This window comes from Stegodyphus dumicola, chromosome 2 (genome assembly GCF_044657685.1).
Source record: "Stegodyphus dumicola isolate Sdum_Otavi_A_Nest chromosome 2, ASM4465768v1".
In the NCBI taxonomy this organism is placed as follows: domain Eukaryota; kingdom Metazoa; phylum Arthropoda; class Arachnida; order Araneae; family Eresidae; genus Stegodyphus; species Stegodyphus dumicola.
The window spans coordinates 185,788,832-185,804,016 of record NC_140769.1 but is presented as its reverse complement, the minus strand read 5'-3'; the positions used below and the strand labels follow the sequence as shown (position 1 = coordinate 185,804,016).

General features: G+C 31.0%; 1 protein-coding gene across 2 annotated transcripts in view; it reads left to right on the top strand.

Annotated features, from left to right (window-relative positions):
• Positions 1–15,185, top strand: part of LOC118186752 (sialin-like) — a 106,499-nt gene that overhangs the window by 34,200 nt on the left and 57,114 nt on the right. The window contains exon 1 of one of the 2 annotated variants that reach the window (XM_035356899.2): positions 3,388–3,603. The exons of the other annotated variant lie outside the window; for it this stretch is intronic. Within the exon in view, the coding sequence (XP_035212790.2) occupies positions 3,516–3,603 (88 nt within the window). The 5' untranslated portion in view covers positions 3,388–3,515. Of the gene's footprint in view, positions 1–3,387; positions 3,604–15,185 lie in introns of those variants that run through there. 2 annotated transcript variants of the gene reach the window in all.

Sequence of the window (15,185 nt, the reverse complement as noted above, 5' to 3'; positions counted from 1 at the left end):
TACTTTTTCCACAGTGCGAGAAACATACATACATTCATGCAGAATTTTCATTATTTAATTTCATTAAATATAATGCAGGGCTCTAATATTTAGTGGCAACAATTTGAAAAGTGAAACGCCATTTATAATGAACCAACGCAAAATGCTAAAAGAAAATTAATAGCCCTTCTAGGCAAATTGCCCCTTTGAGCTAAAAATTATTAGAAAATTAAAATAAACTCCTGCAACTTTTATAATATAAAAACATAATACAATACAGTACCAACTTCTTTAAGAAGTAATTAAATTAAATTTTACCATGCCTATTATTGCTCTACAGAGCTCTGCAAATATACATATATTTTGAGCAATAATGGAAAAATAATTTTACGTCCTCACGAAAGCACTCGCACATGCCAATACATTTCATGGAACTTAAATTAAATGATTGGAATACCCACTCAATAATAATATTGATAATAATTTGGCGTCTTTCGTATACTTTTGAAAATATTTTTAATCATTATGTACATTTCACAAAAATAATAAAGTTGCGAAACACGGCGCACCGCAACCACTGTAGTAAGGGGAGGTCATATTCCTTATTAAACCTCTCTTGGACGCAAAGCGCGGTTTTTTCTTTAAAACTTTTTACACTTTTAAGACGTATTTGCAACAAATAAGAAAAATTGTGACAGCAAGCGGATAGAGAATCGGAAGAGGAAGACTTAGTTTCCAAACAGGGTTTGTTAAGATTGTTTTGGTCATGATTTCCCTTCATTTTAATCGATTTTAGTTGCCAAATTTTTAATTTATGTTTGGCTGAATCATATGACAGTGATTAATTTTGAAATGTTGCGATTTAGAGATTTTTTTTTTTTTTTAATAAACGGTTACTATTTTTAGGACGAAAAGGGAGAATAATTAAAAATTAGGCTTCAGTGGTTATAACAAATTGCATATCGTGCAAGATTTAGGATCTTTATGGCGATATTTATTTTTAATGTAGTCTGTTTGAATTTAAAATGCAATTATGGTATTTAATTTTTAATATTGAATCTTTTGAGGCATCAATTAATTCTTCCGTCTTCTTCAAGACAAGTGATGTCATATATAATAAATCTAAAATTACTTTTAATCCAATCAGACATCTCAGTTTCTTCTGATAAAATATTATCTTATATATAGTTCTTTACAACTGAGAAATGTGTTATGTAATTTCTAACACTGTGGCTCATATTTAATTCATTTTCCAGTAGTAAACTATTCTGCTATTGAAAACATTATACATAAATAGCTTAGTTACGTATGCAATATTTCAAATGTAATAAATTTTTCATTAATTTTAATAATATGCATCTTACATCTTTGAAAGGGTGTTTAAAAAATTGTTTAAAGTGCTTGATTAAACACACAAATTATCATAATTGTCGCGAATTATCATAACGTTTAATATTGGATTATAATCATGTCTATGTTCATTTAAAAAATACTGAATTTTCGGTACATATCTTTGTGGTTCACTTTCAAATATTCCTTCATATTTCCATTTTAACTTACGGGAGCTCTGGAGAGAGCTGCATGGAATTTCCCCTCGGTGTCACTTTTTTTTTTTTTTTTTTCCTCCGAATTTCCAGATATGGTCTGGATATGTTCCCCTTTTGTACAGATACAGTAAAGTTAAATTTTCGTCACTTTTGCCTGTTTCATATAGCGTTTATTTTTAAACCAAATGACGTTAGCGACGAAGGGCAAATAGTCTCAAAACGGAATTTTGCACTGAATCACCATAAAAGTCTAAATCCCTTTTCAAATTGTTGCCACCAAATATTATTGCCCTGTACTACATTTAAAAAATTAAATAATAAAGAATCTACATGAACTCCTACATGTTCCTCGTATTGTGAAAAAATAACAGTACCTAGGGCCATCAAATTTTGAATAACGTAGCCCTCCACCCGAATGTGAGCACCTGGAAGCTCGAATTTGGAATTTGCTTTATTGTTTGTTTCATATTTTGTAAAATTTAAACGAATTTTTTATTAACAAAATCAAAGATTTCAAAGAGAACAATGGCAACACTGTGCGGGGGGGGAAAATATATATATATATATATATATATCCAGCGCGCTAGACTGTCTATCGGAAATTCTAAAGGCAGGCTGTTTTTAAATATTTTTAGCCCAAATGGTCTCGAAACATGTATGTGTGTGTAAATAAAAAAAAATAATTAAAAAAACACGCTCTTTTGGGTGTAGTATAAAATGTGAAAGCTTTCAGATACCCCCCCCTTAGATTTAATTATTTCCATTGGTTTCTGTGTAATGAACTTGTACACAAAATACTGTTGTGAAGTTTAAATAAATCATCTGTGGGTTCAAGAACGGATTAATTGATTTTATATTAATTCTTTTGAAGAAAATAATTTCGGTTTAAGAACTTAAAGAATTAAGAACGACTTTCAAAAATGGATTAAATTCATGAACCAAGGTTTCATTGTAGTCGAAATACGCCTTAACAACTTGGAAATTTATTTTTATGACGTAAATTTCTTGAAAACAAAAAACATGTATTTTCCTTCACCAGCGAACAACATCTAACGGGACTAGCTGGCGCTCTTTACGAATTACGAACGACTTTCAAAAATGAATTAAATTCATGAACCAAGGTTTCATTGTAGTCGAAACACGCCTTAGCAACTTGTAAACTTATTTTTATGACGTAAATTTCTTGAAAACAAAATATGTATTTTCCTTCACCGGCAAACAACATCAAATGGGACTAGCTGGCGCTTGATCTCAAAAACGCAAATGACGCAGATGTGTTTTCATATTTTATGACATCTCCCCTTTCGAATTCAGTTATTTGAAGGTCAATACTACGCTACTAATGACTGATGAGCATCGCAATTAATTCAGAAAAACCAGTCACGTTTGTAAAATATATAAACAAGCTACAAAGGCGCCATCGTCACGTTTTCGGGCATGCATCTTGGTGCTCTTTCCAGTTATCTAGAAAAGAACCGTATTTTCATATAATTTGTTACAAAATCTGCAGTATTATCTAAATATACTTTTACTGAATCAAGCATACGCAACTAATTTGAAGCCATATGTACAGTATTTTGAAAGTAAAATTTTATTTTAAATTTAAATAATTATAATTTTAGTTTCATACTTTAAAAACGCTGTTCGTCTGGTTCTTTTCTGAAAAGAATTAACCTATTTAATTTCATTGATAAAAAAAACTGAAAAAAAAAAAAAAAAAAAAAAATCGCCGAAACTCCGAATTCTGTAATGGAAAGTGCTGACTGAAAGGTGATTGGTAATATTGATAACAAAGGCGCGTAAATACTGGATCTCGCCAAATTGATTTTTGATCTGTGACGGCAGGTATCTCAAGTAGTTACATCGATCGCTATTGGGCAGTGGATTGTAATATTAACCGGTTCCTAAGCGCGCAAGAAGTTCATTTGTAATTTATTCGTTTAACTGAAAAGAAGGCACACACTTGTTCACAGTTTTGTTTGAAATTCGATGGGTTATCAGCACTGGCCAACGGATTTTCCAGACGAGTATAAGACTCCTCTTCTAGAAAAAAAAAGGGAGAAACGATCCTTAATAGGCAAGGATTTTTAAATGAATTTATTCTTATTATTTTTATAATTCTTGTTAGGTGTAGTAAAATACCAGTTAATTGTGTAAAAGAAACTGGAAAAAAAAACTGAAATGAATTCTTCTCAAAATATTGATTTAAGAATTTAGTTTCTTGAAAAGTTGTAGAAATTTTTTCGATACAGATATTAATGCTTTAATTATTTAAAAAATCATTTTGAAATTCTCAATATCCGCAAATTTAAGTATTTATCATTAGTATTAATATTCTAGAGTTTTAAAAATAAGAATCATTCGCTGCTTTTTTTTTTTTTTTTTTTCTTTCATTGAGTTAAAATGACATACGTGTTATTAGTCTGCTCATTTACTTAAGATGTAATCGTAATTAAATTGCTAATTTCGCAGAGAAAGAGGCTTTTAATGGGTTAAAATTAGGGAGGAAGACAGGTGATTGATTTTTAAGCTAAGAAAAACTATTCTGAAATGTAGCAAAAATGTTATATTCTCGTTCCAGAGGGAAAGGCGGCATATATCTTTTTCAATATCAGTACCGTATAATAGTTACTATTGCTAGAATTAAAGGGTTTTTTTTTTTTTTTTTTTTTTTCAATAATCCGAAGTATTTTAAAGTGCCTTAAGTTTATAGTACTTAAATTTTACATTTGATTGAATGTAAAATTTATAAATTATTCAGCAGTTTTTTGAAAAGAAAAATTAAATTATAAGAAAAATATCAGCAGGGCTTTACTTATTTTAAATTCGCAAGTGTTTCATTTTCATTTAAGTTATCTGATTTCACAAATAGCTAGAGTTTTTCATTATGTTCAAAGTTATTAGAAGAAAGTGTTAAAAATTAATATTCTCTTGGCATATTAGTATCTAAACAATTGGGAGTTGCAATTTTCATTTGACAGTGCAATTTCTATCATGAATTCCACATGAATTATTGCTTTTTAATCGTGAAACGATTATTTTATTTTATTTAGTGACTTAAGTGTGTTTTCCGTAAGCCTTCAAATTTTAGCCTGCATTAGTGAAAAAAAAAAAAAAAGACCGTGTACCAGACCAGATACGAATCTTGTGTATTTGTGTTTATTTAAACACTGTATCAGTCAGTGGTCTTTAAAGTTGCGAATTCTCAGGTTTCCAAGTTTAGAAGGAATAATTTATTCAATGAAGACAAATAATTGTTCACAATTGTCCTTGAAATTCGTTGGGTTATTCAGCATGGGCCAAAGATTTCCCAGACAAGTTTAAAATTTCTTTTTTTAGGGAAAAAAGTACAGAAGAAACGGTTTTCATGAGGCAAGAATTTTTTAATGTATTTGTAATTATCACTTTCATAATTAATTCTTGTTTGGTGTAGTAAAATTGCGGTTATCTGCATAGTTCAAACTGTGTTTCACGGAATCTTAGGATTCCAATTTCTAGAGATTACTCAGAACAAAATCAAGATTTGCAATAATTTTTGATAGTATGGAAATCGCCAATGCAAACAGCTGAAGTAATTATTTAAATTTTTTTGTTTATTCCAATTGTTAACGCTACCTGAAATGATATAAAGTCTGATTTTAGGATAACAGTTATAATAAAATAAGATTTTTTTTTTCATTTTCTGTGTAAAGTGTACGGAACGTCACTATTTTTTAAACATTTTATTAACATTTCCTCTTCTTAGAGCAATACAGGTTCCGCAAAATAAAAATTCTGGGTTAATGGGCTCTCCAAGTCGACAAAGTTTTTGAAAATAATTGTGTTATAACGTTAAGTAATTTGGTAACTGCCTTATAATGTTCAATAAATTTATCATTGCCTTATAAGGTAATTAAAACGTGAAGATAATAGGCACTGAGCTATTTATTAAAATATTTATTAATATTTTGTATAGGGCATGTACTTATTAACACCTAACGAAATAAATATTATTTTAAGAGAATTTTAATCATTGTTAGCGTCTGGTAAATAAAAATGGAAATGATTATAATTTTCTTAGTTTTATGACTCGTTCACTTTCTTATTTGTTTAAAAGCATTTGAATTTCTGAAGATTAAATAACTTGTTAAAGTAATATTTCTCATCTTTTGAATTACTACGTACTTATACTATCAAGTTAACATATTTTGTTTAAAGGCAGGCTGTACTAAATTGTAAGCGAAAGAGTCCTGAATGATCCGAATCCAAAAATTACAGATGTTTATTTTAAAGAGAAATAAAATTAAAGTGAATGTAACAGAAATTTAATAGCAATAAATTATTTCATTAATGAAATTAAACAGAAGTTTAATAATGAATTCAGTTCAAGTATGAAATGGAAATAATCCAGAATTTAGCCAACTATAAGGTGAAACCGGTAAATGACCTCTTGATCATCGATTAGGATCGCTAAAACGATCAGGACAACGCAAAGCAAAATATTGCGCTATATTAATAAAGACAGCTTATGGAAAACTTACATTCATTTTACCCTCCGCTATGAGCCCCCAGCGACCGAGCGGTAAAGCCGCTGAACGCTAGTAATTCGGTACAAGGTTGGAATCCCAACCGATCAATGTTCGACCGATGTTCTGTCTTTTGCAGCTTCGTTTTTTTATTCAAAGATCAGATAAAATTCTTACATTTTTGCATTTTTGAGAAAATTACCAAGTATTTTTCCGGATTAATTGCTCGGAATGCTTTCATAACAGTGCTTCGTCCTAAAAGCAGCAGCATTTTTATACAAATCGGCCTCTGTTTGTCAATCCAAAAACTTTTTTAAGTGTGCCCTGGCACATTTAAAATGCGCTTTTAACTTGAAAAAGCTGTTATCAGCTTTTAACTTGAAGTAAAGAAATTTTCATAACGTAGCCAGCGTCATTGTGCAACTGCCCCATTTGCTCTACACCAAAAGATTAATCCTTCAGACGAGAAAAGAAGTGAAATCAAAGAAGTTAAACTGAGTGATACACTTTCCAGATGGTACCCATTAAGCTGATTTCACAAAATTTTTTAGATAAGTCAATAATATACAATTTCTCATATTGATCTTAATCATAAATATGCCAATATGATATTATTAATAATAATAATTAAAAATCTAAGACATTTGTTGCGAGATCACGGATATCCGGTTAAAGGTCTTGTCAACCAGATGATGCTTTTAGTTTAAGTCAGAGAAGAAATTCAAATAACTTAATAATCGCTTTCCTGCCTTAATAACAGATTTAAAGACTTAAAAAAATTAATATGCACCCTGAATATAGGAAAAACCATATGCAAACATTTTTCTGTTTTTATTATAATTAAAATTAAAAAAAAATAACTTAACCCCAGAGATATAAGAATCGCATTAATTGCTTATTGCATACTGTTCGTAATGAGGTGTTAAAAACTGTACTGAGGCGTGCATCGTGCTTCGATTTACTTTAGTTCGCGCTGAGGCGTTACACAAATGCAGATGTTTGTGATAAACTTCTTCAAAAATATTCCAATTTTAATATCTGAACTAAAAATTTTAAAAAATGAAAGGTTTCAGATTTTAATAGTCACCCAAAAGGGTTTATTAAAGTTTTTTACGCTCTCGCTGAGCTCGCAGTCTATACGAGTCTCCTGTTGCACTCATTCCTGCTAAACTTGCTTTTTCTTTTTAGCTCAAAGGAGCGTTAGAAGGGCTATTAGTCTCAAAACGGGATTTTGTGTGGAATCACTATAAAAGTCTCAATCACATTTCAGTTTGTTGCCACCAAATATTATCGCCCTGTTTTATATATAAAGAAATTAAATAATGAAGAATTTGCATGAATATATGCATGTTTTTTGCATTGTAAGAAAACAATATCTAGAGCCATCAAATTTTGAATAACGTGATCCTCCATCCGAATATGGAACATGCAAGCCCGAATTTTGAATTTCGAATTTGTTTTATTGTGTATTTCATATTTTGTAAAACTCTAACGAATTTTTGAGTAACAAAATGAATGATTTCAAAGCGAGCAATGGCAACGCTGTACCGGAAAAAACAGTTTTATCTTTAGCCTGTGAGAATGTGTATAGGAAATTCTAAAGATAGGCTGTTTTTAAATACTTTCAGCCCAAAAGAAAATTAGCCTAAATGCTCTTGAAACGTGGATTTGTATGTAAATTATAAAAACGCCTCTTTGGGCGTAATGCAAAAGCTTTCAGATTATTTGTTGATATATATATATATATATATATATATATTGTGTTTTAGCTTTATTACTAAGCATCGTTTCCTTTGCTCCTTTGCACTTGAGCCAACACCAGTGCTTAAATTGCGCCGGAGCCCGGCTCGGTGTTTCTCAATTTTTAAGATAAATTACAATTCTAGCCGGAGCGCACCGGAGCCCTAAATAAGATGAGCTCCGGCACTTCTTTTTATAAAACTGAACCACAATTTAAAGGGAAACAAATTTAGAATTCGTAATGTTTTAGTTTAACAATAAGCAGACTTTGCAATACTCTATTTCCCTAGAAATACGATCTCATGAGAACATGAAACATTCAAGTAAAGTCCCCTCACTCACATGCGGAAAACTTTCCCTCTAAGAAGGGCAATGAATTTGGGGGAGTTTGTTTAGGAACGCGTAAATTGCTCACCATGGCCATCGTATCTAGTGTATTGTTATCGATGCTTACAGTTAGTTATCCTTACAGGAAGGAAAATGTGTGTTCTTAAATGAGCGTTAAGTGACAGAGAGTACAGTAAGATTGAAATAAAGAGATAAACTGCTCAAGCACGTCCTATACATCGTCTTGCCGCAGTATCCATTAATGGGGGGAAGCGTAACCAGCAACTTAACATTCATCCTTAGGAGTCAGATTCAGGACTCATTTTACCATTAACATACATCTGCTTGATGTCTATAATTATATCAGCAGAGAGCTGCGGTCAAGGAGAACGTTCTCTCTCACCAAGATTCCCCTTATTTTTTGTTTCCACCCACTCATACCCTCATTCTGTTTCGCCCTGGAATTTTAATCAGCTATACTTTAAGCATATTTAATTTTTGGGATGATAAAAGAACTTCCCCCCCCCAACAATCAGAGCTTAAATTGTGCCGTAGCCCACCGGATCTCGGCTTCGGTGCTCCTTAGTTTTTGTAATAAATCATAATTCTAGCCCGAACGCACCGGAGCCCTGAATAAGAAGGCTGCGACACTTCTTTTACGTAATTCAATAACAATTTCGGTAGAAATTTTATCTCGAAAATTTTATTTTAACAATAAAATTATATTAAAAATCGCGTATTAAATTTCAGTTTATCTGTTTACATTTTATTTAATTTTAATTATTTAATTACTTCAATCTTCAATTATTTCAATAAATAATGATTATCTAATGATTATCAATTAAATTATAATTGATTAATTATCTAATGATTATCAATTAAATTATAATTAATTATATAAGAATTATTGATTAAATAAAAATTAATAAAAATTAGCTAAATAGCTATTAATTAACTTGATAATAATTAAATACTTAATTTTAAAATTATTAATGAGTTTAATAGTCATTTTATTTATTTACTCTTGTTCCTCTTTGCTGACGTTCTTCTATAGGGCTCCGGCACTTCTAATCTTAGAAATTAAACCCTGGGTTTCTTTAGGCGTAATGCAAAAGCTTTCAGATTATTTGTTGATTTTTTTTTTTTTTTTTTTTTTTTTTTTTTGTTATTTAGCATCGTTTCCTTTTGCTCCTTTGCACTTGAGCCAACACCATATGAAATTCAAAAGCAAAATGACAAAAAATTTAAAAGCAGCGTAGCGGAGCAGGATTTCCCAGTGAAGTGCTTCCGATGTTGAATTCTCGATGCAACGTTAAAGTATTGGCAAACATTTTTCTCATTTTTTTTTTTTTTTTTTTAGTATTTTCTCAGGTTATCATATCAGTGTTCAGATTTCGAAGTAAGATGGCTTACAAAGCTTCTTTTTATTGTTAACGTTTTGTGTGCTAACTTTATTAATTAAATATCACGTTCTTCGCACTCACGCCACATAAAATTCAATTCTGTGCAAATTCAAACACAAAATATTTAAAAATAGCATATTTTTAGAATTCCTGATAGACAGTTTCGCTCGTTAGAGATAAAAATGTTTTATTTCGTACAGTGTTGCCACTGCTTACTTTTCAAACCGTTGAGTTTGTTAATCAAAAATTCGTTAAAATTTTACAGAACACGAAATAAATAATACAAATTATATAATGTCGTCCTATGATAATACTGAATATTTTTAATTAATTAAATGCACTCTTATTGTTTAAATGAATCCGATTCAAAAGTAATAAACGAATATTGTTAAGAACTGGATCTGTTGCTTTAAAATAGCTTAGTTTGTTTAATCCACAACAGTTCCAATTCAATTTGAAATATGAATAAATAGCTTCATTCCAGTCTGTAGTCGGCTACAGACTGGAATGAAAAGTGAAACGACGCATTTATAATGACTCGACCCAAAATCCCATTTCGAGACTAATAGCCTTTTTTGTGGTAAAAATAGCTAATACAGAACCTGCTGAATTTGACCGTTGTTGCAGTGGTAAGTTTCAAGTTGCTGAATCGTTCAAAGTATTTCTGTCGGAGAGAACATTTACTTCGATTCTCTGTCTCTTATCTTCCACTCGAAGTGAAATGCGATGTACGAGTTCTGTGACCTTTCTGAGGTTCCAAAGACCATAAGAAAAGCATTGGAAGTTCAAGATACATGTTTTTACCTTCAGTTTCCTTTTTTGCTTTCTCGATTGCAATACTGAACGCAATATCATGTGGTTTCATGTCTGTAACAGGCTGTTTAAATTGCTCCATTTTTCTGCTGTTCGAGTATAATGACGATAATAGCTCATGAATCAATCTAAATGTTCGCAGTCTGGGTTTTGAAATTTAATAAAAAAAATTGCTATAGGTCAGACGAATCTTATTTTTTTTTTAATCCTAATCCTCAATGATTTTCGAATCTGAAAGCCTTTATACAGAAGAAAAATATATTTTATTTCACCTTTCCGCTGACGTAAAAGGAGAAAGAAACACATCGCATTCCGATGAGGACTATCCGCCCCGTCCTCAACGGGATTAATAATTAAAGGATTTTAATTAGGCATTAATTATGCAAAATTAAAAGTTAGCGTTTAATGCGAAACAAATTTAAGCAAGTTTTCAAAAACACACCATTAAGAACGTACAAGTGCAATGTAGCTAAAATGACAAATCATCACTTAGAACTCCATCAGGAATTCTAAAGATATGCTTTCAAAAATTGTATGAATCTTAAGTGATTGATTTGTGAGTATGAAATACTGTGTGACCTGAGGATATACTACAATCGACGCGATATTTAAAGCGAAAGCATGAGAACGGATGTGTACATTAGCAAGTATAGTTGTAGAATAGAATAATAAGAAATTAGTAGTTTTTATAATAAACATTGAGCTATAAAGTTTATAAAGAAATTAGATTTGACTTACAAGCGATCAACCGGAAGTGATGTTTTTCTTTAAATAAATTTTTATTTAAAATATGGCATTGCCGGAGGGTCATGTGCTGGAAACTTTTTAAGTTAAGATTTGAAAAATTAAGGAAGAAATAGCGCGATTCTTCGAGTTTTGGAATCTTAATTATTTTCCTAAATATCTCATCCTTAGACATCGTGTCCCATAGAACTCATTATATCTTTTCCCATAACGGTGTTTATTTTCAATTTAAAAACCTACAGTGGAAAAAAATCAGTAAGAAAGCCATACTATTAGTTTCACAAAAAATTTTTTCTCTTTGATTAGCAGGCGTGCCAAGATGTTACGTACACTATACAAATTACAATTTCTGTTACATTTTGTTATTGTACAGACATATTTCTTGACTGTAGCATCGACAGGAAAAATAGTCAAAAAGCAAATGAGACACTGTCTAAAGTGCAATTTCTGAAAGCGTTCAACATGTGAATCAAGAAGTAAGGTCCTAAGAATTTCTCCACGAGGTCTTTGGTTCGATTTAGTTGATTATGGCAAAGCGCACTACAGCTATGCAGCCTGAGAGGAAGAATGCCTTCGTAGAGGACTTTCTGAGGGGAACTAGCTCGTATATACGTAATTAAAAAAAATTAAAAGTTAAAGTGAAAATCGCCCACGCAAAAGTCAGCCCTTTTGCCTGGAATCGAACCCACGGCGGAACTACCAGTATTATGCGATTTTACCGTTCGGCTGCTGGTGGGCTCTCCACGAAGTATTCTTCTCCCTTAGGCCAGTATCCTTCGAGTGCTTTGCCGTAATCCAAATAATCCAATAGAAAACAATCAACATCAGCTTTAATAGATTTTCTATTTGGCATAAAGTGGATTGCGTGGTGATCCGTTAACGCAGACTGTCGAATAATCCGAAACTACTATACATCGGTTATTAAAATAAAACTATCAGACAAAAAGCATTCTATTATGAATTCGAAAAAATACAAATATAATTTTTATTACACAACTGAAGTTTTTCACATCATTTCGTTATTTTACGCCTACAGTAATAAAACTGAATCATTGGCGAGTATCATAATCATATTATTAGATATCATATCATAATACACAGTATTACATAATCCATCATAATACGTAGTATGCTGTACAAAATTTGGAAAACACAAAAAATCTATACTGCGATGGATATTCACGAAATTTTGTATGTGTACTTTCTAAAATTTAAGCTAATTTCTTTGCATAGATTTTAAAATGAATATTATATATTATTAAAATGAATATTTTATGGTATGAATTCGGCTTTCGGAGTTCTTTCGGATAATCAAAGATTGAAAACAAAAACATATGTATTTCTGTTTAAGAAGGACTATATTAAAAAATAATAGCATATTTTTTTTCTGCAATTACAGTTACAGTGAGTGAGCTACCGTTAAGCGCAGAAAAGAGCGAGTTCAGAAATAGTATACTGTAAATCACAACACTGCGGGCTACTTCTGTTTGTGAGGACAGACAAATATTTTTGAAGTCGATTTTGGAAAACTGTTAGCTTTCTTTTGAAGAAAAATAAGATTCTACATTTGACAACGATTTTAATAAGGACGTCGTGAATTAAGTGCTTAACGTTTTGTGTAAAAATATGACACGATATAATATAATGATTTTTATATTTTCTTTCACATTTTACTTTTTGCGAAACGTTTCAAATAACTGGTAGTTTAAACTCAGTTCTCGAAAGAGATTTAAACAAAATTACTGCTAAAAGTTCCTAAGAAATTACATTAGCACAGTAGTAACTTTAAACCAAGGACTGTGATGCAATGCTTCTTTGGTCTATTTTGTTTCGTCTCCTTTTGCAACACCACTATAAATATTTGCAAAAATACTTATGCATTAGACTGCCAAAATTATCTGTGGCTAGAAAGTTCTATTTGTTGTTTCTTTGAGGTGGATCCAGTCAATGAAGAAAAATGTAAACATCCTGATAATGCGCTCATGATTTAGAATCCGCTCATTTACGACGTAATTCCTCTAAACGAAATCTTTGGATTTTGAGCTTGGAAGCGCTATTTTTATTTTCTTTTAACGGTAGAGTGAAAGAAGAAGAAACGCGAACTCGAAATTGTCTTAAAATTGTTCGTAACAACAAAGCAAGTCTATACAATTAAATTGCTGGATTAAGCTTAAGTGTGTCGTCTATTGTAGTGGGATTCAATCTAGACTTTCTATCAGAAAATAACAACTCATGACTTCAGTTTTAGTTAACTATATCGATTACTCTGACACGAAGATCAAGGATTTTGATGAAAAATAACTTTGATAACTTATTTCTTATAGTCCGTTAACAACTTAGTTATTCAACTAGCCTCGATTTGAAGGCTTCTATGTGGGTAGCTAAATAAGCTGAATGCATGAGGTTTTTCGCAAGTGTAACCAAAGGTGGAATTAAGGTCTTTTTATCGCATGGTTCAGCCTCTGCAACTCTTAAATTCTACAGCCCGATTTTTTTTTTGGGGGGGGGGCCTGCAACAATAAAATGATATTAAATATTGTCATATATTTACGTCAATTAACTGATATTAAATATTGTAAGACATTTATTGGCAGACTGACTACGTAGATAAACTGTTATTATGTATGAAGCTAGATTTTGCTATTTACAGAAAATTAATTTTTTTCCAAACTTGATATTTCCAAATCATGAATATTTTCGTCATTTGAAACACTTCTGTAATAGGAAGTGTATAACTACGACCAACGATAGCGAAACCCATTACGCCACTTAAGCCACTACGACCAACGATTGTGAAAACAAAAGGCCTGGTAAGTGCTTTTAAGCCAGGTACTGCCGATTGCAATAAAGAAAAAAAGATGCCGAGTTAGATGTTATAATAACCCCATACACAAAATTTCAACGCCGTACGGCTAATGGTTTTTGAATTAAGTGAGATACATGCATACATACAGACGTACGTACAAACGTCACAAAAAGTACCTTCTGAATCCTTTTTAAATCCATTTTACAATCATTTTGGAAAAAAAGAGTCTTTTATTCTGTCCGTACATACAAAAGTCACGTAAAAAAAGTCGTCCAAATGGAATCGGAAACGGTTAAAATGGATATTTCCGTTTAAATATGATATCCGAAATTTTTCCCTATTAAAGTACTTTCTTCCTTACTTTCCAATACTTCTTTCTTTAGCAAAGTAAAAAGGCGCTTTTTAAAATTTTTTAACAAAATAAAATTTAACTCAGTTAAAAAAAATTGTTAGATATTTGACGCAAAGTAAAAAAAAATTAAATTGATACTTATTTTTAGCTGAAATCTAAAGATTCGTATCTGCAAAAAAATTTTTATTAGTCACAATTTGTAATTCAAGCATACTGACAGCTAAATATTAAAATTTTCAGATTGATATTACTCAAGTAATAGTAATATATTGAAGTAACCACTAAATAAATAAAAAGTTTCCAAGAGACAAAACTTGAGAATAGATAATAACAATATATTCTGTTTCTTTTATTTATTACATTTTCTGGGGCGCATCCGGAAAAAATAAATATTTCTTTGTAAATAATTATGAACATCTTTGTTTCTTAAAAACTCATGACATTTCTCGATAGTTCTATTGTTTATTCTGTTGTGGTTTATGCGCTATCGACGAAGTAGATTTAATTTAATTCAATACGTTTAAATGAAATTAAGGAAAAAATGAGTATAATTAAATATTCCGTGCAAGAAAGTCACGTGGTGTACACATTAGATTCTGTTTTGCTTTGTTTTGTTTTTTGAAAAAAGTGGACATCGACCTTTTTCAGGACTCAGAAAACAGTGGTAGAAAATTTGGTGACGATATCTATAGTGGTGATTGAGTTATTGGCGAACAAAGTACACAAATAGACATTCTTCTTTAGATATATAGATTAAATAAATAAAATAAAGACAGAATTTGTTTTAAATCGCACAGTTTACTAAGGAATTACGGTTTGGTTAAATTTCAATAATTAATCAAGATTTTATGTTTTACTGAATGGTAGCACTCTGAGAATCAGCAATGCACGAGGCTCCTGGAAGATAAAGATTTAATGTTTCGCGCACTGTGAGCTCTTAAATGGCCAAGTAAATGCTATACGTGTGAT